The sequence below is a fragment of the Marmota monax genome, unplaced genomic scaffold, assembly GCF_021218885.2.
Source record: "Marmota monax isolate L192 unplaced genomic scaffold, Marmota_monax_Labrador192_F-V1.1 WCK01_AAM20220418_F8-fsc00151, whole genome shotgun sequence".
Lineage (NCBI taxonomy): Eukaryota > Metazoa > Chordata > Mammalia > Rodentia > Sciuridae > Marmota > Marmota monax.
In genome coordinates this window covers 2,232,969-2,259,571 of record NW_026694226.1, presented here as the reverse complement: position 1 = coordinate 2,259,571, position 26,603 = coordinate 2,232,969, and the positions used below count along the sequence as shown (strand labels likewise).

Below are 26,603 nucleotides of genomic sequence, written 5' to 3'. Positions count from 1 at the left end.
CCATACTCTGCTGGGAATTTCAAGGCCAAGTTCCCCTGGTGGATAGGAAAAATAGTCGAAGACACCACTTACATAATAAAAAACAAAAGTCTATTGAATTTAAAACCTCAGACTGTAAGAATCCATGTTTAGCCTAGATGAAGTCAGACGTCACTGCTCCTTAAAGAACTGACCATGTCTTATGAGCAAGATAATTCTAGAACTACCTCATAGAGAGGGTGTAAAAAATTTTAAGTGAAAAATTCCATTTCTAAATGGGAGAAACTGGCAAAATATCTCCCTCTCACCAGAAGAGGGCACTCTGACATTCCCACAATAGAGTGGAACCAAGATGATTAAAGGCTAAATTGAGACTTCCCTCCAGAAACTCTGAAGTTTCTTTAACTGCTGTGGGATGCAACATAGGATATGGAAAGTCAAAAGTCCCAAGTTCAAGTTCTATGATAGTGATCTAAGTAAGTAATGTAACCTCTCTGAAGTCTTAATTTCCTCCTTACAAAGTATGGTAAGAGTTCAAATATCAATGTATGTGAGGCACACACTAAAAGTTGCTAAACTGATATGACTAAAAAAAAAGCATTTTTTTAACTTCCCCCACCAGAGAAAAGCCATCTAAAGGAAGAATGAGTGCAGGTGACAGAGGTGAGTATTTTATGACCCAAAAGTATCTGAGTGTAATACTGGATTCAGGAAAGAAGAGAGGGAGGGGGAGGGGGAAAACTGGGGAGGTAGGGTAGAAGAGGGGGTAGGAAGGGGAGAGGCTGGGGATGTAGCTTAGTGGTAGACTGCTTGCCTAGCATGCATAAAGCCCTGGGTTCAGTCCCCAATTCCCAGTGCTGTCAAAAAAAAAAAAAAGAGAGAGAGAGAGAGAGAGAGTGAGAGAGTGCAATATGGACGCACACACATGTGCACAGGTGCTCAGAGCACAGCAGAGTAAAAGAAACCCAGAGATATGGCTTCCTAACCTCATCAGAGATCAGCTCCAGCACCCTTGGATAACCCCTGTCAAGACTTTGGTCTTTCTTCATGATGGGGTCAGTAAATCAACTCTAAAACTTTCAACTTTCAACTCTAAAGCACAAGCCTGGCAGCAATGTTTGCCCTTACCAGTACCCAAGCCCTCCCCAAATTCTTTTTTTTTTTTTAAACAAATGAATTTACATCCTTTCCCAGCACTTTTAATTAATTATTATTATTATTTTTTTTTTGAGAGAGAAAGAGAATTTTTTAATATTTATTTTTTTTAGTTTTCGGAGGACACAACATCTTTGTTTGTATGTGGTGCTGAGGACTGAATCCAGGCCGCACGCATGCCAGGCGAGCATGCTACAGCTTGAGCCACAGCCCCAGCCCCTCCCCAAATTCTTTATCCTCTTACCTGAGTACTGCTGTGGCATCTGTGGTGGACTGCAGGGAGAAGGAGACTGAGGCATCTGGTACTGTTCAGAGCCAGGGGGCTGTAGAAACCCCACAGAAGGGCTAGAGAGATGAGAAGAGAGGAGTGGTGAAGCAGTAGAGAGGGTAACAGCTCCTGGCAAACAGCTGCTGCTTCTTTGGGCCTCCCTGTGGGAAGCAGAGGCAGCTCCAAGCCATTCCCAGACCAATTTGCTGTGCAATTTCTAAAATCACTCATCAGTTCAAAGTTAATTATATATATTTGTACTTGATCATCTTTCAATTAGGAAGCTGCTAATCAGTGCTACAGATGGAATGTTAGCGACACATGCTCTTTTCAACAGTGTGGAAACACCAGGCATATACACATGCGCACAAACACGTGCGTGCACGTATGCGTGCACAGATTCTAGAAACACAATAAGAAACAGGCAGAGTGTGTCAGAGAAAGACACAGAATGTTAGAAAGAAATGTGTTAAACAAAAGTAAGAAGATGTATGATTTAGGATCTATGTATAATGGCGTACACTGAGAATCCCTAAAGACAAATGGGTATGGGGGGACCCACAAGATTCAAAACAACATAGAGACATATATATAGAAAGAGATAAACAAATATACATTGGGAGACAGACACAGAGAAATGCAGACAGTTAGACCCATACTTGAGTTCTAGTTCCAGCTCTACTTCTAGCCAGCTGTGTGACTTTGGGGATGCAACCCTACCTGAAATTTCTTCATTTAAAAATCAAGACAGGAAAATAAAATAAGGGCTGTGGACTAGATTATTTTTAAAGTACGTTCTATGGTTATGATTCCATTAGCTATGATATACACTTATACAGAAAATAGATATACAGAAATAGATGTGCCATTAGAGTTTCATCTATAGACATACAAGTATACACAGAAACTTATGTACATAGAACCCAAAATTGCTTTGTTCCTTTTTTTGTGTGATACTGGGGATTGAACCCAAGAGTATTCTACCTCAGAATGGCTACATCTTCAGCCCTTTTTAAAATTTAGACTTTAAGATATATCTCATTAAGTTGCCCAGGCAGGCCTTGAACTTGTGATCCTCCTGCCTAAGCCTCCCAAGTAGCTGGGATTTCAGGTGTGAGGCACTTTGCCTAGCTCCAAAATTGCTTCTTTTAATGACAAGTACAGTCTCTGAAACCTAGTTCTCAGTCCCATTGATTTGAAAAATTAAAAAATGGGGAATATTATAAGCATCCATCTTTGAAGCAGGAATTTTTTCTCTGATGATGGGCTCTATGCAAAGTTAAATCATCAAGGAACAAAGGAAAATGAACTCCCTCATATTCTACCTGCTTTAGAGCACTACTGGGATTCTTACTCCTGTGTTTCCTAGGCCAATAGAAACAGAAGACAATACAACAGTTGCTGAAAGTCTATGAAAAATATACTGTTGCTCTCCAGCAGTCCTCACCCTGTACCGTTCTGCTGAGCTGGTGGGATCATGCTGTAGTACACTGGTACACCCCCTGCAGGGAGACCTCCTTGTACAGACTGGCTCGCAGGGACCAGCATGGGTTGTTGAAAAGGTGGCTGAACCACATTTTGCGAGTCACTGCCCACTGGGACCTGGGTAGAAAACAGAATATCTAATTGTACTCTTGAGTTCATCTACAGAACAGCTTAGTCATCACTAGATCAGGGCATTGCAACTTCCTTCTTTACTTCTTACAGCCTCCTCCTATTCTCTTTATTTGTCCAGAGGAAATGGTCACAGAGCGATCTCCATTTTCCCCTTCTCTAAATATCACCCTTGGGCATCTGACATAAGAAAGAATTGATTTCCTTTAGACCCTACTTTCCCAGGCATTTGCACGGCTTTATAAACACAAACAACTTAAAAACTCCTCTCAGACTTTCTTTTAGAGAAAAGTCCCTAAAACTTCTAGGGGGAAATAGACAATATTTTAGTATTGAAATTGTATGGATGATCCTGGGAGGCTGTCCTTTTCCTCATCTCAAGGCCTGGGTGATCTTTCCCAGTGCAGAATGCACTCACTTGGTAAGAAGGCAGTGGAGTGTACTGAACCACCAGGCCTTGCATTTGGCCCCCCATGTTGCTCCTCTGGTTGCTGAGCAGGCCCTGGTTCTGGGGCTGCTGGACCCCAATCATGCCTTGGTAAGCCGCCTGTTGCTGGTTAGGCATCATGGGCTGTAAACCTAGGGATAGGCAAAGCAGAAAAAAACATTAGTATAAATGTTTAAAAGGCAACTTTCTAGCAGTAATTCCCTTCTCCATTCTATTTTAAGCCTCCATCCCCCCACCCCCATCCCTAGCCAAAGAACCTGGGCCCCTCCTTTGGACCCTAATAATTCCTTCTTTTTTTTTTTTTTTTTTAAGTGGGGAAGGTAATTTCTCTGTCCTTTTCCTATGAGCCATCTTCTTACACCAGTGGCTCCTCTTACCAGGCTGCTGGGATGGCTGAGGCAGCTGTTGACCACGTTGGGGGCTGTAGGCCACCGGGTGAGAAAGAGGTCGATATTGCTGGTTGGAATTAGGATATTGTCCAGGGGGATAATAAGAAACCTGGATCTATAATAGAGAGGAAACAAATTACTAAATACCTCAGGGCTGATAGATGGAAATTTGTAAATAGAGATATTCTATTAGGCCAGCAATTACAAGATTACTATACAAGTCTGAAATATAATAGCACTTGTGTTAGAAAGAAGACCTTCTGTCTAGAGTGATAATGCTTAAGCACACTGTGGGGAGAGTACCCCTTCTGGTCTGCCTAAACTAGAAGAAGGAAAGATTAAATACTGGATAAACTGAATTAGAGACTGAAGTTGAGGACAGGGGCTGCTTACCTGTTGAGGAGGCTGTATGTAGCCCTGGGGTGGCAGGACTTGCTGAGTAGGTGGTGCGTGGCTAGAAGTGGAATAGTTGGAAGTGGGGAGGGGCTGTCCGGTGGAAGCCATGATGAAGCTAGTCTGCTGAGGGTGCTGGGAGATAAGTGGGGGCTGGAATAGAGCTGAAGAGGGGTCAGCTGCTTCAGTAGAACCTTGGCGGCTAAGGCTCATTTGTCCAAAGGGGTTGCTGAGGTCATCTGCCTGTTGAGAGAGTTGGAGACTCTTAAGTCTCATGTCCTTGCTTCAATATAGAAAGACAGAAACAACAAGGTTCTCTACAGTCTTCTTTTTAGGGACAGGCCTGCCTTTTTGCCCTGAGAAGGCTTTTTTAGCCTTAAGCCTTTGACATGTGATATTTTAAATTGCTATGAACTGAATAGTAGAAACCTAACTCCAGAGCCATTCTCCTTATCATATGTGAGGCAACAATGGCTACATTGATCATGATTGTTATTAGAATTAGTCTTGGGGGGATGAGTACAATGATAATACAATAGAATGATACATAACAATGATAGATAACTTCTATCTATAGAAAAAACTGGATAAACTAGTGGGTTAAAGAAAAAGATGTTAAGGTTTTTCCTGTTTCCCACCTTCCTCATGTCCCTAACCATAAAAATGGCTCCTATGTTGCTGTAGATTCTGTTTTTATAATAAAGAACCTAGATAACACCTCTGAATGGATCCTGGGTGGCTAGGTTCATGTGCCTTACAGCTCTGTCTAGCAGTAAAGGACTGCTGGGCTCCACTCCTGCTGCTTATCTTTTTATTTGCGATGGAGGTCATTTCCACTTTTGTTCTTTGACACTAGCCTAGAGTTCTCCACTCCTTCAGAAGCCGCTTCTAATTCTCACCTCCGAAAGGAGGCCAGGGTGAGTGGCTGAGCTAAAGGAGGAGACTGACTGGCCAGACTGTAATTACCTTCTCCCTCAGCCCTCTTCCCTGAGCAGCAAGAGTGATGGTATCCCATCTTTCACTTGTACAGTGATAGGTTATTTTTTAAGTTTCCTTTTTTCTACCCTCTGGATAGTAATATATTCTCTCTCTCTCTCTCTCTCTCTCACACACACACACACACATACACACGTGTGTGTATGTCTACCAGAGCAAGAGTTTTTTTGAAAAGAAACTAGCAGAAACCAAAAGACAATGTTGTACTGCAGTTTCACTTTACTTTCAGGGATCTGTTTTGCTATCTTATTGGTTAAGAATAGATGATAAAAGATAAGAGATTAGTCTTAGATTGCAGATTATTTTAAGGTCCATGTTCTAGGACTTTTCAGAATAAAGAAAAGAGATAGGAGAAAAGAGCGGAATTCTAGTGAAAAAGCAGAAAGGTATAATAAACATAAAGTAAAAAAAAAAAAAAAAAAAGAGGACTCCTATAACCATGATGGAAGTTATCAACTGTGAGGCAGATCAGACCTTCAAAGTATTTAAGTCAGGGAATAATTTAAATAACATATACTGTGCAGAATACTTTTCATATAAAACAACACGTAAATTAGGTAAAAAATGGATCTGCTGGGTGCAGTGGCGCATGCCTGTAATCCCAGTGGCTGGGGGGCTGGAGCAGGAGGATCATAAGTTCAAAGCCAGCCTTGGCAATGGCAAGACGCTAAGCAACTCAGGGAGACCCTGTCTCTAAATAAAATACAAAATAGGGCTAGGGATATGGCTAAGTAGTTGAGTGCCCCTGAGTTCAATCCCCAGTATCAAAAAGCAGGGAGGGGGGTGTTAAGATTTTAAGCTTTTAACCACTGATACCAAAGAAGTCTGCAGTTGTGTTTTTATTTTTAAAAGAAACTGTAGAGAACCATTCTGTACAAAATAAACTGGGTTCATCAAGACATGTCCAGGGAGCAAATTAAGAAGGCATACATGATATAATAAGGGGCCTAGGTTAGATCAACATCCAATTTCATTCCCCTTACTAAAACTCTGGGGAACTCAGCATTCCTATCTTATATTTAGGTGTCTTTCGGTGTGCTGTGATGAGGCCATCAGAATGGAGTACAGTTCAGCCTGTGCGGGCCCCTCAAGAATAGCTTTCAACATGCCCTCCAAAAGCACAACATGCTTGCAAGGCCATCACAGATTGACCCAGACATACGACAGAAACAGGCCATACATGGACAAGACAAAAAGGGAGAATGGAGTTTATACCATGTTGTACTGCTGGGGCGGAGAGACTGGCAGAAGGACTTGGGGACAGGAGCTTGGAGAGAACTGAACAGGCTGCGGAGAGGGCTGCAGAGCTGGGACTGGCTGTGGACCAGCAGAGAGGCATGTAGAAAAGGGAAGAGAAAAGGGAGGCATGGAGGGAGGCAGCAGGGCAGAGATGGGGAGGGAAAAGGAAGGAACAACAAGGTTAATCATGAAAAAAATTTCACATGAATCACAAGGTTGCTGAGTAGGTTGACCACCAAGCCTGGGATAGCTTATAGCTTTCACCTCTCTCTGACAAACAAACAAATTTCTCCTATGAGGAGCCATCTACTAAATGCCCCACCCTTTTGGCACTTAGAACTGTGCAGCTGCTGTGAGCAATTTGAGAACTGTCAGGGCCAGGGCCTGTTGCCTGATTTCAAATGATGATTTTTCCCAAAACCTTTTTTCTGAGCACAGGATTCCTGGTGAGCTTGATCATAACCCTCCTGAGTGCCTACTGGGATTCCTGTTTGCACTGCTTCAGTAGGAAGAGTCATCCAAGGTCAGCTCTCCTGGAGGAAGTGCTCTTTCACAGGGACCGACTCCCTCCAGAGGGCAGAAAAAGGAAAAAAAAAAAAACACCCAGCTGATGCCTGCTTCCAACTACTTCCTCTTGCTCCATGATTTTCTGTGCTCCTCCAGGCTGTGAGGGCAATATGAAAAATGCCCCCATAAGCAAACAAGGGGATTTTAGGGATAAAATATAAACAGCTTAGCTTCAGTTTCTGTACCTTCAGTCTCTTCACTAGCCTCAAGCAGTAGGATTTGTTTATTGGAACATGCAGTTTTCTAAACCAACTAATGGGTAGTTATTTTTTTCTCTTCTTTTCCCCTCCAGTCCTTTCAACTGCCTCATCAGTTCTCTAGTTATAACCCCCCGGTGGCAGGAGGGATGGGAGAAGGAGAAAGGTGATGAAGAGGAGGGAAATAATATTTATTTATATACTCTGTCTCCTGATTGCTTCACAAGATTCCCGTAGGGAGATAGGATAACTTGTACTTGCAATTAAGAAAGTAAGCCTCAGAGAAATTAAATTCCTTACTTAGGATCACACAGCTAATACAGCAGAGCTGAGATTGAAACCTACTTTTATAGGACAAGTGCTTTTCCAGTCTGCTCTATCAATAGGGAGGAAGAGAAGGAAGAGGCCAAAGAGAACTCTTCTAGAATCTTCCATGGGCTCCTCCCTCCATATTTAGAGTGTTAATAGATATGGGGGCTGTAATATTGATAGTATTGCCTGCCACATATCTCCAGGAAATTTTCACAAAGGAACTAATAGTTCAAGTAGAAGAATGTGCCCCCACTCTCCTCCATCACCACCAAAAGGGAGAAAACTGGAGCTTCAGCAGAGGAGATATCTAGATTTTAAAAATTTAGTGGCTGGGGTTATGCCTCAGTGGCAGAGCACTTGCCTGACATATGTGAGGCACTGAGTTTGATTCTCGGCACCGCATATAAATAAATAAAATAAAGGTCCATTGATAACTAAAAATATATATATATATTAAAAAAAATTTAAGTCATGTTGACTAGGAAAAAGTTACTGAGAAGACCTTTTGGGACCTGGAGGGAAGTGGCTGAGGCCTAGAAAATCAACTCTTAGCCCTGGAAAATAAACTGTTAGCCCTACTGTCACACTTATTTTCCATAAACCAATGATATTCCAAATGTAACTGTTGGCCAAGTTGCTCAGCATTAGCAGCATAAGCTAGGGTGGCTTTTATACATGTTTTATATTATACTAAAATCCTGTTCTTGCTCTTGGAGGAGGGTATAACTTGGAGAAGGAACAATAAAGTGATAAAAGAAGTCTGGCTTGTGGGTTTTAAATAAAGAGTGAACAGAGAAATGATGCTCCTCTCTTAGGCCTCCCCTAAAAGGGTAAGGGCAATAGTAAAGGTAAGGGTCTTGCTGTCTTTTTTTTTTTTTGGCGGGGGGCAGGGGGCATGGGGTGTGTATTCTATGCTACCCTCACCTATAGTGCTCTTCTTGGTCTGCCTCAAACTGCAGAGTCAGGGAACCTCTGAGGAACTATGAGGATGTGGCTGCCACCTACTGGCACATTCTAGGACAGATCAATGGCTCTTGGATGCCTGAGGACACCAAGAGAGAGGTTAAGAGGGCTCTATTACAGTGGTCCAATCTAGTTTAAGTCAATTGGGTAAAAGATAGCCACTGGCTCTTTATCCTCAGCCTGACTCCCTAGTTTCACATGCTTTACTAACATACCAGATGAATGCCTTCATGGAGAGAGAAGGCCTGCCAAGAAGGGAAAGAGCACACTTGCTAGCACTGTCTCCATGCCTGGGGCAAATGCCTCCTGCTACAGAGCTAGAGGTAAATACTCTTTCTTCGAGTTTTTCTTGTACAGGATAAGCTTTAACATAAGCACAGCGGTATGTCTATATGTGGTCACTTCCTTCATCCTTATACTGTTATATAGCATTAGAGAAACTGAACAATAATTTTTCTTGGGCTTAGCAACTTTAGTTTGCAGAGCCTCCAGTGCTGAGGGGGAAAAAGAAAAGAAAGAGATATAAGAAAGAGAAAGAAGGGCATAAACAGAGAAGTAGAAAAAAAAATGGAAGAAGATATATACAATGGTATGGTGGTGGTGGTGGTATAACTTTAGCAGCTACCATAATGTTTCTGCAACATCAATACTTACCCAGGGTAAGATTATTTAGTTTAGAGTCTGTGATCATGATTAACCTCAAGATAGAATTTCTGAGAGAAAAGAGATCTCTGTATCCAAACAATGATTTCCCATCCCAAATCCACAGCATCTACCTGGCACATTTCCTATAGAAGGGGAGTCAATACCAATGACTCAACCATTGATGCTTGGGGTCCAGTAGCAGGGAAGAACCCAAGTAGAAGTTTTGGGTGTAGGGCTTACCACTTGGACATTCAGTTTAAATTTTTAGTCTGAAATGGTTATTCTCTTATCTCTTTATTCTTCTCCCACTCTTGCTATCTACTTCTAGATATGGATGACAGATAGAAGGTGGAAGCAGATGGAAGACTAAGCATTAGAAAAGGGAGCAAGACTCTATTAAAATAATCATCTTTTAGAAAAAGAAAAAAGAACTAAAAAACATTGGAGCCTTGGAAAAGCTACACATACATAAGCACAGTAGGAGAAAGCCAGAAGAAAAAGCACAGAGTTTACCATGAGCTGGTTTGAATTAAGACAAAGGCAAAGAAAACATATACATACATGCAATGCTTTAGTAAGAAGTAAGGGAAGTTGATAAAAACAAGACCCAACAGGGTAAATGGTAGTAGAATAACAAATAAGAAAGTCAGCACTATAGAGAAATTGCCTTAGGGACTATGGACTGGAATGATCTACATGTGTCTGATCTACATTCAGACACAAAGCTGCATTTCCTAGATCTTCATCTTTTTTTCCTTTTTTTTTTTTTTTTAGTACTGTGGATTGAATCCAGGGGCACTTTACCACTAAGCTACATTCCAGCCTTTCCCATTATTCACTGTAAGACAGGGTCTCACTAAGCTACTGAGACTGGCCTTGAATTTTAATTTTCCTGCCTCAATCTCCTGAGTTGCTGAGATAATAGGTGGGAACCACTATGCCCAGCTTCAGTTCTTTCTTTTAGCATCATTTCACAATATTTAGGATGGGGTAGAACTGACTGGGTCATTCTGAGGTCTTTCCACTTGAGTTCCCAGTTCCTAGGGTATTAGTATTTAAAACTTGTTTCTAATACCTAGGAAAGAGATATATCTAGGACCATGATGGACTAACTGAACACAGGACCTTTCAGTTTAAATTTTTCTTTTAAAAGAAACCTTAAACTATAGAAAAAGAGTATAGACCCATGGGATTCTACTCATTAAAAGCTCTGTTCATGGAAGAAGAGAATAAATGAAAGTCTCAGTACAGCTCTACTCAGAGTATTCAGGCGGCTTTGTAACCTAGAAGGCTAAGGTTCCAATTTAAAGTAAGACCTGATTCTTAGGCTAATGACTTTCATGGTCTGCATAGAAGCAAAACTTCCCTTAATCCTAGTTGGTACTAACAGTTAGCAGTTCCAGCAATTGAAAAAGAAAGAAAGCCTTTTTTGTGTGAGGGAGGGGATAGGTACCGGACCCTGATTTCAGGGACATTCAATCACTGAGCCACAATCCTAGCCCTATTTTGTGTTTTACTTAGAGACAGGGTCTCACTGAGTTGGTTAGCATCTTGCCATTACTGAGGCTGGCTTTGAACTCACGATCCTCCTGCCTCAGCCTCCCGAGCTGCTGGGATTACAGGCATGCACCAATGTGCCTGGCAAGGTACCCCTTTTATAACTGAAAAACAAAGACAACTTTTGGGAGTATTTGAGTCTTATGGCATGTGTTGTTGGGTAGCTTTCTCCCTAACCCCAACAAATAAATACATGTTTTGGGTCAATATATTTAGTCAGATTATGTGGGAGCTATAATCTTTTTGAGTTCCATATATGAATATGGTGAGCAAAATCACCTTGCTAATTACACAGAATGTAGAGGTAGAGTGGGTACAATAAAAAGGTGTGTGATAAAAGATACACTGACAATTATCAGGAAGAAGCAGAAGAAGTATAAAGCAAAAAACTCCTAGGCTGACTCTACAGAGTACTTTGGCCAAACATTTGTTCTTCTTCTCTCCCCATAACTTGACAAATAGGAAATGGGTAAGGGAGTGGCATATTTCCAAAAATTGATCCTTTCTGCTACCCACAGCACAAGAGATATGACTATACTTCCAGTGTTTACTTGAATCAGAGCAGAGGCGGCTCTTTGACAATGACTAGTGACTCACCTGTGAGATCATGTGATTATTCAAAGGTGGCTGTTGCTGAGGTGTGGGTGGAAGAGCAGGAAGTTGTTGTTGCTGCTGCTGCTGCTGCGGCTGGGCAGTACAAGGAAGAAGGCCCCGGACAGACTGGGGTGAGGTGACCTGGTTGCACACTTCTGGGGCACCTAGTGCCATGCCTAAGGCAAAAAGGAGACCAATCCAGAGTTGTAAAATTGAGCCATGAATATACTACTCTTTTTTTTTTTTTTTTTTTTTAAATATTTATTTTATTTTTTTAGTTTTCAGTGGACACAACATCTTTGTTTGTATGTGGTGCTGAGGATCGAACCCGGGCCGCACGCATGCCAGGCGAGCGTGCTACCGCTTGAGCCACATCCCCAGCCCTTGAATATACTACTCTTGAAGGGCCCAGCTGCAGGGCTCTTACTTTTTCCTTGCCCTTTCTCTTTACTCTCATCTGCCCATTCTCCACTGTCTTTTGGAGATCCATGCATGAACAAAGATGCATTTAAGCTAAGAGCACAGCCTTCCACTCAGCAGATTTCTATTCCCAAGGGACAGGAACCACCCTGACCCTGTCAATGTTTGGTTTTAGAATTGAACAAAATGTGAAACTACTGAGGCATGTCCCCCGAAGTTCCTAAAATTCTGATTAGATAGCTGAAAACACAAATTCTTACTTTCTGGGAAGGTACAGATTCATGGTCCCATAAGAGACCTGTTTTTCTTTGCTTTCTTCTCAACTTGCATTATGTCTTTCTAAGGTTGCTAACATGGTGACCTCACCTCTACAAGCACACAGCTGAACACATATATGTGCAACCTATTTTTTATCCAACTATTTTTCTCACTTTTAGGCTCTCCAACACATGTACATATTTCTATAATATACTTTAAGAAAAAATAAAGAGAAAGGTTTATTTTGGCTCACTTTTTATTGAATATCTGCTGTGTGCCAGGTATCATGTAATGAATTAAGGATACAAAAAAGTGAAGGGAATACAGTTCTTGTCCTCGAGAGGCACAGGACCTTCTGATGGAATGAACACCCACACAACTATCACAATCTGATAAGGATAAGGGACACAGAAACAAAATAACAAAGTATTATGACAGCAAAGATGAGGAAGCAAGAAGTCCTTAGAGGGTCAGAAAAGGATTTAAAGAGGAGGTGGCAGGAGAGATGGATTTGAAGGATGAATACAAGCTTGTCAAAATGAGAGGGGACAAAGCTAATACCATATTTGAAAAATGGTTTAAGGGCCGGAAAAGGATAGCTATCTGGAGATTAGATTGCTATAGCTAGTCAGAATTAGGAAGTTATGCTATATTAAGTAGTTTGGATTTTATTGTGCAGGTGATATAGGAAACTTTCAGAGAGGACTGACATGATTAAATTTATTTTAGATTGATATATTGGTTCTAAAAAGGGCCAAGAATAGAGCAGGGAGATCAGTTTGGGGGCTAGAATCATAATTAAGTAAAAGAAAGTAGAGGCCTGGTTAAAGGAAGAGGCAGTGGGACTAGAAAGTAGGTAAGAGAAGGGCAGTAGAGACCTATCAGAAGCAAAAACCTCACCACTGCCAATGTCTAATAAGGACAAGATCTACAGCACTTCTAGAATGAGATTTAAGCAATTCTTCAGAGGGAGAAGAATAGTGAAATAAGAGTTCCACTGCATATGGAGAGCTAAATAAATACCCTTCTGCTAAGTGTGCAACAGGAATGGAGGGAGATTAGAAGAGCTGAAGGGTGACGATAGGCTTTCATGTGAAAGACGTGTCTGCTCCTTCCCAGTAACTGAGAGCTAAAGAAGAAGCCACAGCAGTAGTTTTAGTCTACTGGCTATCACCAATTAATTACAAGCAGCTATACTCTAGGGCTTCCTGTGCTCTATAAATCCTCTTATAATCTCAAGGGACATAGGATGAAAGCAGCTATCATATTCATCATAGTAAATAACCTGCACCTGGGCTGCAAGTAATGTCTCACCTAAGTCAGAAATAATCCAAAAATAATATCAATTTTTTTTAAAAAAATCAGGATGGGAATATTTGAAAGAAAATCAGATGGGACCAGATACAACAAAGGATAATGGATCCAAGAAATCAAATTCCCCTCCACTGGTTGTTTTAGATTTTCATGAAGCCATACTGGGATAAATGTTTTGTTAAAAGTAAATATTAGTGATATTTTATATAAGTTAAACAAGAAGGGAGGGCATGACGTGGAAGGAAAAGAAGCTGTAGTACCTGGCCTGGAGATCCTTCCTGCACTGCCACCTTTACTACTGCCGATGCTGTCACCTCGGGTGAGGATAGAGATTCCACTGAAACTGCTGGCTTTGGTGACAGGAGGTCGCATGCTCCGGACAGAGCCATCTGAGTCTGTGCTGCTCCAAGGCCTTGGCTCCAGGGATTTGAGTTCGCTGTCTGTGCTGCTCTGGCGGCTGCTTGAAGTACGACTCAGCCCTTCTCGGTTCCCCCTGCAGAGACCACAGTGGTCAGAGCACCCCCCACCCACCACTTCAGCAGAAGGGCTAGGAGAGAGTTCACTTCTATTCTCTCAATAACAAAGAAGGGGTAAGGATTAGGGGGACTGGTTTCTTGTTAGTTGGCTGGCCAACTAAGACTTGATGGGAACAGACAGATTGAGATCCATCCAGTACAGCAACAAAGAGCACAGAGGCAAATCTGAAAGACATTGCACTGGTAGCTAATTCAAAACATTGGACCAGAGGTGGATGGGAAACCACATACATGATGCTGAGATTGGCTGTGGTCTCCTCCCCATCCCCACAAGGATCCCATACATGCAGGAAATAGTGGGGGAAAACAGGCAGCAGTTCCTTCTGGAAGTTCTTAAAACAATAGGACTCCCAGAAGTATTGCTAGAAGACAGAGTAGCCAATGACATGGATAAGTTCCATAACAGATCTTCCACATAACATGTGTCTAAGCCAGCAGAGGTGCTGTTTATGGCCACCTTTCCAGGGGTTGGAAGAAGAGTATAATGAATAATCTGAAATTGACCCAATTTGTTTTGTGGAAGTTCCATGTTCATATCTGGGGGCATTTGGTGCTGAAGTATTTTTTTTTTTGGATACTGGGGAATGAACCCAGGGTGCTTTACCACTGAGGTATGTCCCCAGCCCTTTTTATTTTGAGACAGAGTCTAAGTTGCTTAAGGTCTCACTAAATTGCTGAAGGTGACCTCAAACTTATGATTCTCCTGTCTCAGCCACCCAAGTAGTTGGGATTATAGGTATGTGCCACCACACCGGGCTTGGTTCTAAGTCCTCAGCAAAATCAAACAATATACCCTTGGGATTCAGGGTGGCAAAAGTCAGGGAGTCAACTTTGTCTAGTTGTTTCCACATTCACAATCCAACTGCCATGGGCAAGGCACAAAAATTATTGTTCTTACTATTTCTTAATTAATAAGCAACCAAGAACCAGGAATTTTCTTTTCACTCTCATCCCAATCCTAACAGCTACTGATCTAAGTAAACTACAAGGCAACAATTACAGATTTTGATATGTATGCTGGGGAACAATTAGGCAAAAATGATAGTAGTTTGGGTTCCCTCATTTTACCACCATCCTATCAAAAACAGAAAACTCCATCCCAATCACCTTAGCTACAAAGGTCCTGGGCTCAGAGTTAATTTTAACAACAAAGTTATTTTGGGGTAAATATTAAATGAGAAATTGTTGTTAATTAGGACACCTAATCCAAAGGCAGTGTAGGGAAAATGGGAAAAATATATGCTATGGTCACTTTTAGTTTTTATTAGCTAAAACAATGATGGGGAGCTAAAAACAAGCTGACACAGCTGTTTGGGAATGTGCTCCTTCTCTGTTACCCAAAGTATATGTATGTATGTATATATTACCTCAGTTCTTCTCTCCATTTAGCTCAACAGGTGATTGTGAAATGTTACTGTTTCCCTAAAACTTTAATTCTTTCTCTTGGGATGCAAAAAGCAGAAGGGGAAACGAGAGAGAGACAGAGAGAGGCATAAATCAGGGATTCTCCAGGAACAGACCCCAGGCCTATAGTGAGAGCCAATAGCTCTGTCTTAATAAACAAAGGCCAGTATACTGAGAAGACTCAAGAAAACAAGGAGTAAGGAGATATAGCAGTGGCAGTGGTTATTGATGCTCATTAGACATTAAAGTCTGAATTTTTCCAAGACAAACTAATGGCTTTTTCTACCTAAATCAAATACTTTACTGTTACAGCAACCTGACATTTATTTTCTCTTGCTATCAGAGGTGATGAAACAACTTTAAATGAAATACCTTGGGAAGCTATGGCCAAAATGGCAGCACTTTTCTATACTCATCCAGTTTCCTAGGCAATAAAGGCCAAATGCTCAATGTAGATTGCATAATGATTTTCTTTTATTTTTTGATACTGGGGAACGAACCCAGAACTACATCTTATTATTATTATTTTAAATTTTGAGACAGGGCTTCACTAAGTCGCTGAGGCTATTTTGAACTTTTGTAAATCCTCTTGTCTCACCCTCCCAAGTAGCTGGGATTACAGGTATGTACCACTGTGTCTAGCATTTGATGATTTTCTGGCTAATCTGAGTTAGTACTCAAGAAAGTCTTGGCAGGAAACAGATCAGTTTCTCTATAAATAAATAAACCTGATCTCTAGTTACATATAATAATTAGGGAGAGCCACCCAGATTCAATTCTGAGCACTGGATTCGGTTGTATTTATGTTAGCGAGATGGGGGCAAAGGAGAAAGACCATTCACACTTCATAACCTATAAATTCAGAGATGATTTATCTATCTATCTATCTATTTATTTATTTATTTGGGTACCAGGGATTGAACTCAAGGGCACTCGGCCACTGAGCCACATTCCAGGCCCTATTTTTGTATTTTATTTAGAGACAGGATCTCACTGAGTTGCTTAGCATCTCGCCATTTCGAGGCTGGCTTTGAAATCGCCATCCTCCTGTCTCAGCCAACTGAGCCGCTGGGATTATAGGCGTGGGCCACTGTGCCTGGCAATGATTGAATTTTTACAAGTAGATTTAATGCTGATAAAAATTCAGTTTGTTGGGTCTGGGGAATGGGCAAGGAGGCCTGTGGAAGAGATGGCAATAAATATCAATAAGCCTCACTGTGGCTTATTATTAATGGAGTAGGATCTTCCAGAGAATTGAGAAGTTGCTACAGTTATTGCAAATGTGGATAATGGAATTTGGTGTACCAGTATTTGTTTCATGAACATACATTGGGACAGAAAAGTATTAAACAAAGAAGATCAGTTTCTGCTCATTAAAGTTCTGAACTAATCTTCAAATATAAGTTGCCTCCTTAAAAGTCCATAATGCTGCATTTTAGATGACCTAGTTCACTGATCAAAGCTCAGTTTGAAAAGCAAAAGCTTAAAAGGAGATCTGGAGAAGCAAGGACTGCACTTGTTCACCAGATTCTTTAAAATATCTGCACAATTTGATGTAGCCTGATGCTCCAAAGAAGAAGGGCATCATTATTGGCAGTAAATCTGAATTAGGGCTCCAAACAGGATACTACTTGGAGAAGGAGTGATATTTGTGAAGAGCTGGTACGGTGTAGTAAAAAGAACAATAGACAAAGAATCAGCTTCAGTTTTAACACTAATAGCCATGGAAACTTGGGTTAGCTCCTTAATCTTTGTTTTTTTCTTAGCCATAAACCAGCTGACTATTGAGAGAAATGAATCAGATAAAGTATACTCTGGCAACCATAAGTGCTGTGTATTAATTCACACACAGAAATTAGCTTAATACTTCTATTTATTATAAGTATTCTGTGATGATCAATATATCACCCTCAAGAGTAGACTGGATTAGGATTTTTTATTCATTTATTATTTATTTATTTATTTTTTGGACTGGAGATTGAACCCAGGAATGCTTTACAACTGGGCTACATCCCCAGCTCTTTTTATATTTTTGTTTTGACATAGGGTCTCACTAAGTTGCTTAAGGCCTTGCTAAGTTGCTGAAGTTGGCCTTGAACTTGTGATCCTCCTGTCTCAGCCTCCAGAGTTGTTTGGATTATAGGCATGTGCCATCATGTCATTTAGTTTTTATTTCTGTTTTTTTTTTTTTTTAAATAATGTGAAGATTCTATCTTTGGTATCACCAGCAATGCAAAGCCATCTCCACCTGGGGACCTCAGGGTAGGATAATCTAGGGAAAAAAGAGCTCAGAAAGACAGAAATCCCCCCTCCAAAGAATTGGAAATCTCAGTATTTCTACACAGTTTGACTACTTTTAGAAAAGACTACAGGGAAAGAACAACTAAAGTACTAGGAATAAAATCTCAGTCATCTGAGTTAGTTAGACATTTCTTATTAAGCTTAGGATTTGAAAACTGAGAATCCCCTTGGAAAGGGTCAGTCCCAAATCACAGTGTTAAGGACTCAGGGTTTTTCTGCTCCATGTTTTTTTTTTTTTTTTCTTCCTGTTATTATACTGGGGAAGAATGTACTTAAAATGAGTTGGTACCAGCATAGGGCCCCAATGTAGGGCTTCTCTCACCTCCACCCTGAATTATCCTTTGGGATGGGACTGAGAAATTGAAATAAAGATTCTTATGCTTGCTTTGCAGGAAAATGGAGAATATTAGGCACTGGGAGGTTAACATAGCAAGCAGCAGCTTTTGCCAGAATTATAGGTAAGTAATGGACAATCATATAAAAGGACATTATTTAGTTCATTCTAAGGCACACAGGTCCTTTAGGTCCTTTCTAAGGTCATCTTACACACTGCTTTGTCTCAAAGAGAAAACTATGTAGACAGAGGCATTCCTTGAATATTTATGTATGTGTATATATTATTTTTTCCTACAGATACAAAACATTCCTTATACTGTAAGGAATAATAATAATAAGGATAAGCTCTCCACATCTTTCCACAGACTCAGAAAAGGTAGCCAGAAGACACCTGTTCTTTTACCTTACTATAAATATATGTTTGAAAATGCCCAATTCCAGCAAATGTCTGGGAGGGAGCAGTACCCATCCCAGAAACACCTATTTGGTTTTGTTCCCTATTCAGGACTCAAAGTGAATCAGCAACAATAAAAATTAAGTCACTGAGCAAGAGCCATTTTTTTTTTTTTAATGGGGAAAAATATCCAGTGTTGCAAAAACCACAAGTTTATTCCACAAGCGGCCATGCATGGAGCAAACCCATTCTGCTGAAAATATTATAGCAAAACAAAACTAAAAGTAAGAAGAGATATAGATCACACAGAGGTACCTAAAAATCTGCCTTCTCTTGTGAGAGCTAGAAGAAAAGGCTTCTTTGGAGAGTCTGTTGGTTAACATAAACAAACAAACAAACAAAAAACAACAAAAAGTAAAAGCATCATTACAGGATTATATTAACCTCACTGACAAAGCTCAATGAAAAGCAGGGAACATGCTAAGTGGTACTAACCTGATGTCATTTAGATATCCGTTCTGGCCAGTCTAGGTGAAGGGGAGAAAACGGAAAATAACTTATAAGAAAACAGCATGGCATAACCAAAAAGGATGTCCATGATGCTATGAATACCCAAGGTCCTCAAACCAAAGCTCACCCCACCAACAGGGAGAGAGGGAGCAAGGACAGAATGACCCATTCCCACATACCCAATCTGCTTTCTCACCTTTAATGGGAAAGAACATTTGGTGCTTTTAGCCTTCCCACAGAATGTTTAAAAAGAAGACTGATAAAGGGAGGATATGAAAAGGAGGAAATGTAAAATTATTATTTCTTTTTAGCTCTAAAATTATTGCTCTAGCAGTAAGCTGAGTGTAATAATTGATGGGCTTGTTCCTAAAGGGTGGGTTCAAAGGAAGGGAAAGGGAGGTATGAGAAATAAACTTCATTTTTTGGAATTAACCTCAATGGCTAGTCCCTTTGTGTCCTTTACTAGACTTGCCAAAATGAAAGACAATGTGACCTGAATCCAAGAAAGGGTAGGATATTAGGGAAGCAGGTACTTTTTAGAGCCTAGGAAAAAAAAATGTGAAAATTAAAATCTGAAATATTCCCATGGGGGATTATTTTCTGACAAAGTCACTGAGCTGAGTGAAGTGAGCATCACACTGGATTCCCAAGCCTTAGAAAAAGGTACTAAGAGTATCCAGTTGCTTAGCAGAGTGGGCTCTATGCAGAACAGAGCCTACATTGAGCAGCTGTCCCAATACACAGCTAAGGCTCCAGAGAAAGCTGCAGCAATAGCATTTCCATCCAAACACCCTTCCTGCCACTTTCCTTTCTTTTTGGCTTGCCTCCTATCTCTACACCATCCATCTGCCCCCCACCAAACCTACAACTCTACCCTTAATCACTCTCTCTGGCCAAGCTTCTCTCCATATGGAATATTTGGAGGATGGTGGGCTTTGGCCACTTTTCATCATCTAGACCTCTGAGATTCCCAAGGCCTCTACCATAAGAGCGAGGAAGGGCTGAAACCAAAGTGATATATACCAAGGATTTAACAAAGAATACATATATTAGTAGAGGCTTGAAAGGCTAGAAATCAGGAAAGACAAAAAGGACAGAAGAGCTAACTTTACTTTTGTTATGGCTCTAGGTAGATACATTCCATTGTTGCTGATAACCTACCATAAGCTGCCTGTGCTTTCAGAACCTCTGTGGCTTTGTTAAAGACTGTCATTCTCCACGTGTCAGTAAAGCACAGGAGTATGTTATAGTCAGCCAGCTAAGGTATGTTGTCACTGGGGCTTCTTAATCTGAAAAGCCTAGGGCAAAATAAGCTATAGAGAGGTGGTTTACATTAGGAGTTAAGAACATGGACTCTGAAGTCAGACTGCTGAATTCAAACACCTGCTCTTAAGCTAATGACTTTAGGTGATTATTTAACATCTAAGTGCCTTAACTTTCTCATTTATAAAATGGGAAAAATAATGTAACCTATCTCATAGGCCTAGTGTGAGGAATACATGAGTTAATCTACAGAGAGTACTAAGAACAATGACAGAAAGATAATAAGTGCTATATGAGTGTTTGCTATTATTATCCACCAACCTGCTCTATCCACAATTTAGAGTCATCACTGGTCACAACTGTGTACAAATGACATCTCTCCTCTCATTCCACCCAATTTATTTGCAGGTAAAAGCAGAGAACCTTCTTTGGGACATGGTGGGATAATTTGGAGGATGGACTTTACTGACTCAGAATAGGTTATAAAACAGTAGGTAAGAAGATTCCTTCTCCTTGGACTTTAGGCCAGAATACTTAAGATGTATCAGTCCCCACTGAGGATCCTTAGAAGCGCTTGGCTCTCCTGAGATAATGGAATCAGTATATAGAGGAATTCAGATTTTAGTTATAGACAATATTTTTATGAATGAGGTGATGATGAAAAGATACATATACATAGAAAAAAATTTTGGTCTGGCTGAGAGAGGAGACAGTGGGGGAATGGGAGAAGAGTGTTCATATAAGTATACAGATTAGCTGTTGTTGCTAATCTGACTGTGAGATGCTGCTGCTATTGAAACTTTACATTTCTGGAGATTTGGTCATCTCTTGACTACCCATGCCCTTTCCTAAGGTTCTGCTATATATTTTTTTCAACTGGTAGGCAATGGCAACAGATACAGGGATACCAAGTCTATTAGATATGGCCCATAATTCTTAAGAATAAAAAGTTGCCTAAACTGATTAATGCTGCCTTTTGAATCATAAAGCCAGTCCTGTTCTATGAAGCAAGGTAAGAAAATATAGGAAGAAGGAAACTTCCCATTCAGGTAGCAACTGGAGGGAACAGGGGTACCCTCTGTGTATGTAGAATGTGGAGCTTAGAGATGATGGATGCCAGAACAGAGCTCTAACAATCACCAACATATCCTAGAAACAAGGCTAGTCAAACAAGATGAATGTAGAGCCTGTATGGACATCAAGTCTTCTACTTAGAAGCAAAGATGCCTAAAATGAATAGTGGGAATCTAAGAGGGTAAGTGGGAGGAGGGTTTGACAGGCAAGATTCAGGGCTCTTCCATCAGCCCCGCCAAAACCATTTCTATTTTCAGTCTATTCATATTTACCAAATTCAGCCACTCCAAGTTTCAGTTCTCTTTGTATACCAGAGTAGAACATATTAAAATAATACAAATAAAACCTACAGCTTCCCAATAAGCCATATTTAATTTCAGAGGTCAAACCTGGGACTGGCTGATGTTGGTTTAAAAAAAAAAAGAGAGAAACAAACCAAAAAACCCAACAACATTTATGGAGGGTTATTCCATTCACAGTTCCAAAGATTAAGAGCTAAAAGCTATGGTCTGACAACTCTCAGAAGCTACACTTACCTCTCGGGCAAATATTCTCTCTCGGACCCTTTGATATTCCTCCTCTCTCTCTTCTATTGACTTGCTCCTCCTTCCATCCTGCAATGGAACTCTGATCTAGATCGATGAGCAGAATTAAGCTAGTTAAGTTCTCCTCGTACTGCAAGCTCACTGCACACCAGCAAGGAAGAGAAACCGGGAAAGTTTATAGTTGCCATCAAAAAAATGGAAAAAAAAAAAAAAAGAAATAAAATTTCCAGTCCTGGACAGGTTTCACTGGGTACATCTGACCATGCAGTTTGGGAGATCAGGTTTTCTGGATGGTTAATGACTCTTCTTCTCCCCACTCCCCCCAGGATATCAAGAAAACTATTTATAAGAATTAGGGTTGCTTCCCTGTAGCAATCAGGTACTATCTAGTCAGTAAGGATCAGAAAACATCCCTGAGAAAATAAACAACATTGCTTTAGAGGGAAAGTAAGGGATAGAAAGAAGCTAGAGCGGGAAAAGAACAGTTGTTTAGCAGAGCTGAATGTAGAAGAAGAGGTTTATAGAACTAGCACATGACATTATCCCTTTAGTCACTAGTGCTGTGACCTGAAGACCCAAGTCACACACAGCTTTGCAAAGAGGGCCTTGGAAATGAAATCCCAAAAGTGAAGCGAAACTCAAAGCCTAAGTCATTTTTCTCATCTTAATTATAGCAACCGAAGGGCAGTAAGGAGAGAGATAAATAGAGAATAAGAACAAAGTGACACATAGAGAAAAGAAGAACAGAATACAAAGAAGGATGGGCAGAGAAAGGAAAAGGTAAATGAAGTACATGAAGTAAATGAAGGGAGAGGACAGGCAGAAAGGGAAAAGAAGGAAATGGAGGACAGAGAACTTTATGTTCTCTGACAAATGCAGTGAAGTGACTAGCAGGAATGTCTAGGCAGATCACCTCTGGTGCTAGCCATCACCTAACTCCCCGTGTCACTGTCTTTTCCTCTCCTGACCTGCCTCTTGTGAATACTATCCTGGGGAGGATATAGCAGAGGACCTTTTCCATATTGCTCAGAAAGGCAAGGAGCTCTAAGGGAGAATTCATCAAATGAATATCACCAGGCTATAGATCATTCTGATTTTCAATTAGAGGCTTTGAAAGCTTCAGACGAAGCAACCAAGGAGCCTGCTATTCTAGGCTGATGCTCCTGATTTTCACTGGTCTCTATAGGTAGCCACAACTTCAGATATTTCTACTTTGATTAGATTCAGTCCTCACTTTTCACTAACCTTAATACCCTATATACTACTAATTGTCATTCTACAAATTCTATTCCAAGAAGACACAGGACCTCAAGGAGCTATATTATCCCCATCAATGGTAGAGTAGGAAGAGCATAATGGGCTGGGAGGGGTCAGGCAGAATCTCAGCTGTCACCTTCCAGTAACGTGACTTCAGGCAATTAATTTATCTCTTAGCCTCAGTTTTCTTATCTGTAAAGAGGGGCTGATACCCCAAATACATTGGATTGTGAAGAGAATTAAAAGAAATAATGCATGTAACATTTAGAATAGAGCCTAGTTCAGGGAAAACACTCAACAAAATAGCAATGCTATGTTTATTATTAATATCCCAGAGAGAAGTACACAGAGTCTACCCTATTATGGATCAAGTCTGAAGCTGAGAGATAAAACGTTTACATTAGAGGCAGATTCTACTCTGCCCCAATTTGCCTCTAGGACTGAATAATTCCTGATCCACAGAAAAGGGGTTTTGGAAAAATGGATAGAAGGGCATCAGGATGGAAAGACTCTTTCTTGTTTTTTTAAAATTTAGTTCCGTCTTTTTGTATGTTTTGTTGTTGTTGTTGTTTTGTTTTGTTTTCAATCAGACCCAGCGTGTTTGTCCACATTAGATAATGACACTTTTCTCAAAAAGACTCCTCTAATATTCAAGCAGCAGGATGGGTCCTGGTATCAAGACCACACAATATCCCAAGAAAACTAATTTTGACTCTAGATATTATTATAGTTATCATTAATTAGCAAGACAATAATGTCTCTAACCAACCACACTTTCCAAATCTAACCCCCTTTGGAGGTTAAGCAGAAGCAGGCTGGATCTAACCTCTACTTAGGGAGGAAACCTGCAAACAATCACTATCTGAAGGGTTTATCACAGGTCAGGGCAGCAGCTAGGCCTGTAAATGAAGGGTTGGGACAGGCTGTTCATTTGTTATTCTCCTAGAAGTGGATCATAAAGGGGATCTTGTCTGTGGTTCCCATCAGCAAAAGTCAAATTAACTCACTCACCTTGGTGGAAGGAGTTGGGAAAAGATTAAGGAGTTTGCAGAAAGGGATCAGACACACCTTTATAATTGGTTAAATCAGACCACACTTTGCCAGTTCAAGGCTAGTCCTCAGCTAGGATAAGAGTGGAAGTGGGATAAAGTAGCTTTTAGTGATTCCTGAAGAAATCCCTAACTATAAAAGGGGAAAAAAAAAAAAAAAAAAAAGAATGAAACCAACAGCTGGATCACAGCCGAGGCAGGGAGACCTTGCTTTGTCCAAAGTGACATGGAATTCGAAGTCAGTGGCAGACCCAAGGAGTTCTAGACCAAATGAGATCATCCAGCAAACCTCAGCACCATGTCTCTCCAGGACTAAGAGAGTGGCATCCAGCTCAATAAGTGTAGTCAATCTTCAACATTAAGCCAAAGTCAACTTAGCATAGTTCAATACATTTTTCCATTCTAAGGTATTTTGAGTTTTCTCCATCCCACAAACTTCTTCTCCCTTCCCAGTTTCTCTTACTGCAGGCTCTCTCTAAAGGCCCACCCTTTTCCATTCTTCACCTGGTTATCATCTCGGTCCATACTGGCATCATCTCTCTTGAGGATGAATCTCTGTTGAAATTCGGCATTCTTCTCATCTTTTATATGTTCTGAGAACCTCTGTTCAGGGCTGGGATTTGGAAAGAATTGTGAAAGATGGGGGGGAAAAAGACCCCTTTGTTAGAAAGAAGACCTCCTAGGTATAGCTCTACTACATTCCACAATTCCTATAGGGAATTTCTGAAGTCAGACATCCAAAAAGTCAAATAGATATTTTATTGAACTCCTCTGTTCTTTATACACCTATAACTTCTCTTCCTTCAAAGTTGTATGGTCCTATCAATGAAGGTGAAGAAGAGCTAGGGCCAATCTTCAAGAAACATCAGTGCCTCTAAAGCTTTGTAAAAAGAAACCAATAATATAACTGCCCATCCCCCCGACCCCTCACTGAAGAGTCATCTTGATCCTATACCTTCTTCTTCTACCCTAGCAGGTTATCCCAGGAAAGTCTACCCACTCCATAGTTTTCTCCCTTACATTCTTGTGTTGCTGGTTTTGTTGATGATGACAGCTTTCCCAGTTTGATCGACATTGTGGTCCATTCCAAAATAGGCAGCTACCCGGTGTAATAGCATCCGGTGATATGAGGTCATCTGAGGGAACTTCTTGAACTGGTTACTGAAGGGAAACCCAGGGGGAAAAGTGAAATAAGATATATAATAGTAACAGTATCTAACTGTAATTTTTCTTACCACTGTCTAAAGAAGAGCATTTCTTAGAAAAACAGACATATTATAAAGATGATACATATTTACTCAGTGGAAACCAAAAAGATTTCTCTCAAGAGTTTTGTAATTATTCTGATCTACCTACTATCCTAAGACTACTTCTTAAGGCCTTGGTCCCACCCACTTGGACGAAGTTTGACAAAGGAAAAAGGGAAACTTAAGAATACAAATTCCAGGATAGGGCCTAGTTGCTGAAAAAGACATTAATTCTTTCTCAATGTATGTCTATGCAACAACTTAAAAACCTCTGTTTTCATACATATACTTTTTTATAAGGTTAATTAGATATTTTTGTTTAAGAATAAATAATTGGTTGACTATAATAATCACAACAATAATTAGTGTTGGCAAGGATGTGGAGAAGTTGAAACGTTCATACTTTACTGATAGGGATTTAAAATGGCACAGTGCTTCATAAAACTCTGGGAATTCCACAAAAGTTAAACTAAAATTACCATATAACCCAGCAATTCCACTCCAGATATATATTTAAAGAAATTGTAAACATGAATCCACAGAAATGTTAATTGTAGCATTACTCATAATAACCAAAAAGTAAAAAAAAAAATTATGTATTTTTATTAACTGATGAATAGATTTAAAAAATGTGGTCTACCCATACAGTGGATTCTTTTTTTCCCCTATACATATACTTTTAATCCATTCTGATTGCTCTCTTAATTTCTTTTGTTTCCCAGTGACTAATTACTTCAAAATTCTCACTTTGAGGGAAAGATAAAAGAGAAAATTGTGTCTAAATTTCTTTCCAGTGCCCCCTCCCACTTCTAAGTGTATATTTCATACAAGTAACTTACTTGTTGTCATTAATAAATTCCAGAATCTCCTGTTCTAATTTTAGCAGCATCATTCTGTCCCTGTTTAAAAAAGATTAAAACAAAACAAAACAAAACACAGCCCTCCCATAGACATTGAAAGCAGGAATTGAAAATAACTTGTTCATTACAGAAGCTAAAGGGAGGGATATATCCAAACTCCAATGGACTGTAATGCAGAGGCTGCTGTGTCTCACTAGCCTGTACTTTGATATTATTTTTAGTTGTAGATGGACACAATATCTTTATTTATTTATTTTTATGTGGTACTGAGGATCAAACCCATTGCCTCACATGTGAGCTACAGCCCCAGCCCCCGTACTTTGATATTTTGAAAGAGAAAACCCAAGTATACATTTTTTAGACCTCCTCCTAATCATATGCTTTGCTATCCATATCAGAAAGCTAATTGTTAGCAATATATTCATATAAACACCTACTTTATACTTATAAATCTATTTATTCTACATCCCTTCTGGTTATTCAGTCTTTTAAAGCAATGATTGATGATTTAGCTTATGT

At 40.2% G+C, this 26,603-nt stretch overlaps 1 protein-coding gene across 22 annotated transcripts in view; it reads right to left on the bottom strand.

Moving 5' to 3' along the window:
- R3hdm2 (R3H domain containing 2) overlaps positions 1 to 26,603 on the bottom strand; it is a 152,144-nt gene that overhangs the window by 9,930 nt on the left and 115,611 nt on the right. For 15 of the 22 annotated variants that reach the window (XM_058586141.1, XM_046466566.2, XM_046466563.2 and 12 more), the window contains 14 exons: positions 26,064 to 26,123; positions 24,998 to 25,138; positions 24,482 to 24,590; positions 21,663 to 21,758; positions 18,775 to 18,806; positions 18,595 to 18,648; positions 13,569 to 13,801; positions 11,320 to 11,492; positions 6,458 to 6,559; positions 4,247 to 4,489; positions 3,842 to 3,968; positions 3,435 to 3,595; positions 2,850 to 3,004; positions 1,379 to 1,479 (listed from right to left, as the gene is read on the bottom strand). In XM_058586141.1, the coding sequence (XP_058442124.1) occupies positions 1,379 to 1,479; positions 2,850 to 3,004; positions 3,435 to 3,595; positions 3,842 to 3,968; positions 4,247 to 4,489; positions 6,458 to 6,559; positions 11,320 to 11,492; positions 13,569 to 13,801; positions 18,595 to 18,648; positions 18,775 to 18,806; positions 21,663 to 21,758; positions 24,482 to 24,590; positions 24,998 to 25,138; positions 26,064 to 26,123 (1,787 nt within the window). The remainder of the gene's footprint in view (positions 1 to 1,378; positions 1,480 to 2,849; positions 3,005 to 3,434; positions 3,596 to 3,841; positions 3,969 to 4,246; positions 4,490 to 6,457; positions 6,560 to 11,319; positions 11,493 to 13,568; positions 13,802 to 18,594; positions 18,649 to 18,774; positions 18,807 to 21,662; positions 21,759 to 24,481; positions 24,591 to 24,997; positions 25,139 to 26,063; positions 26,124 to 26,603) is intronic. The other 7 variants (XM_058586140.1, XM_058586142.1, XM_058586139.1 and 4 more) reach the window with 7 other exon arrangements.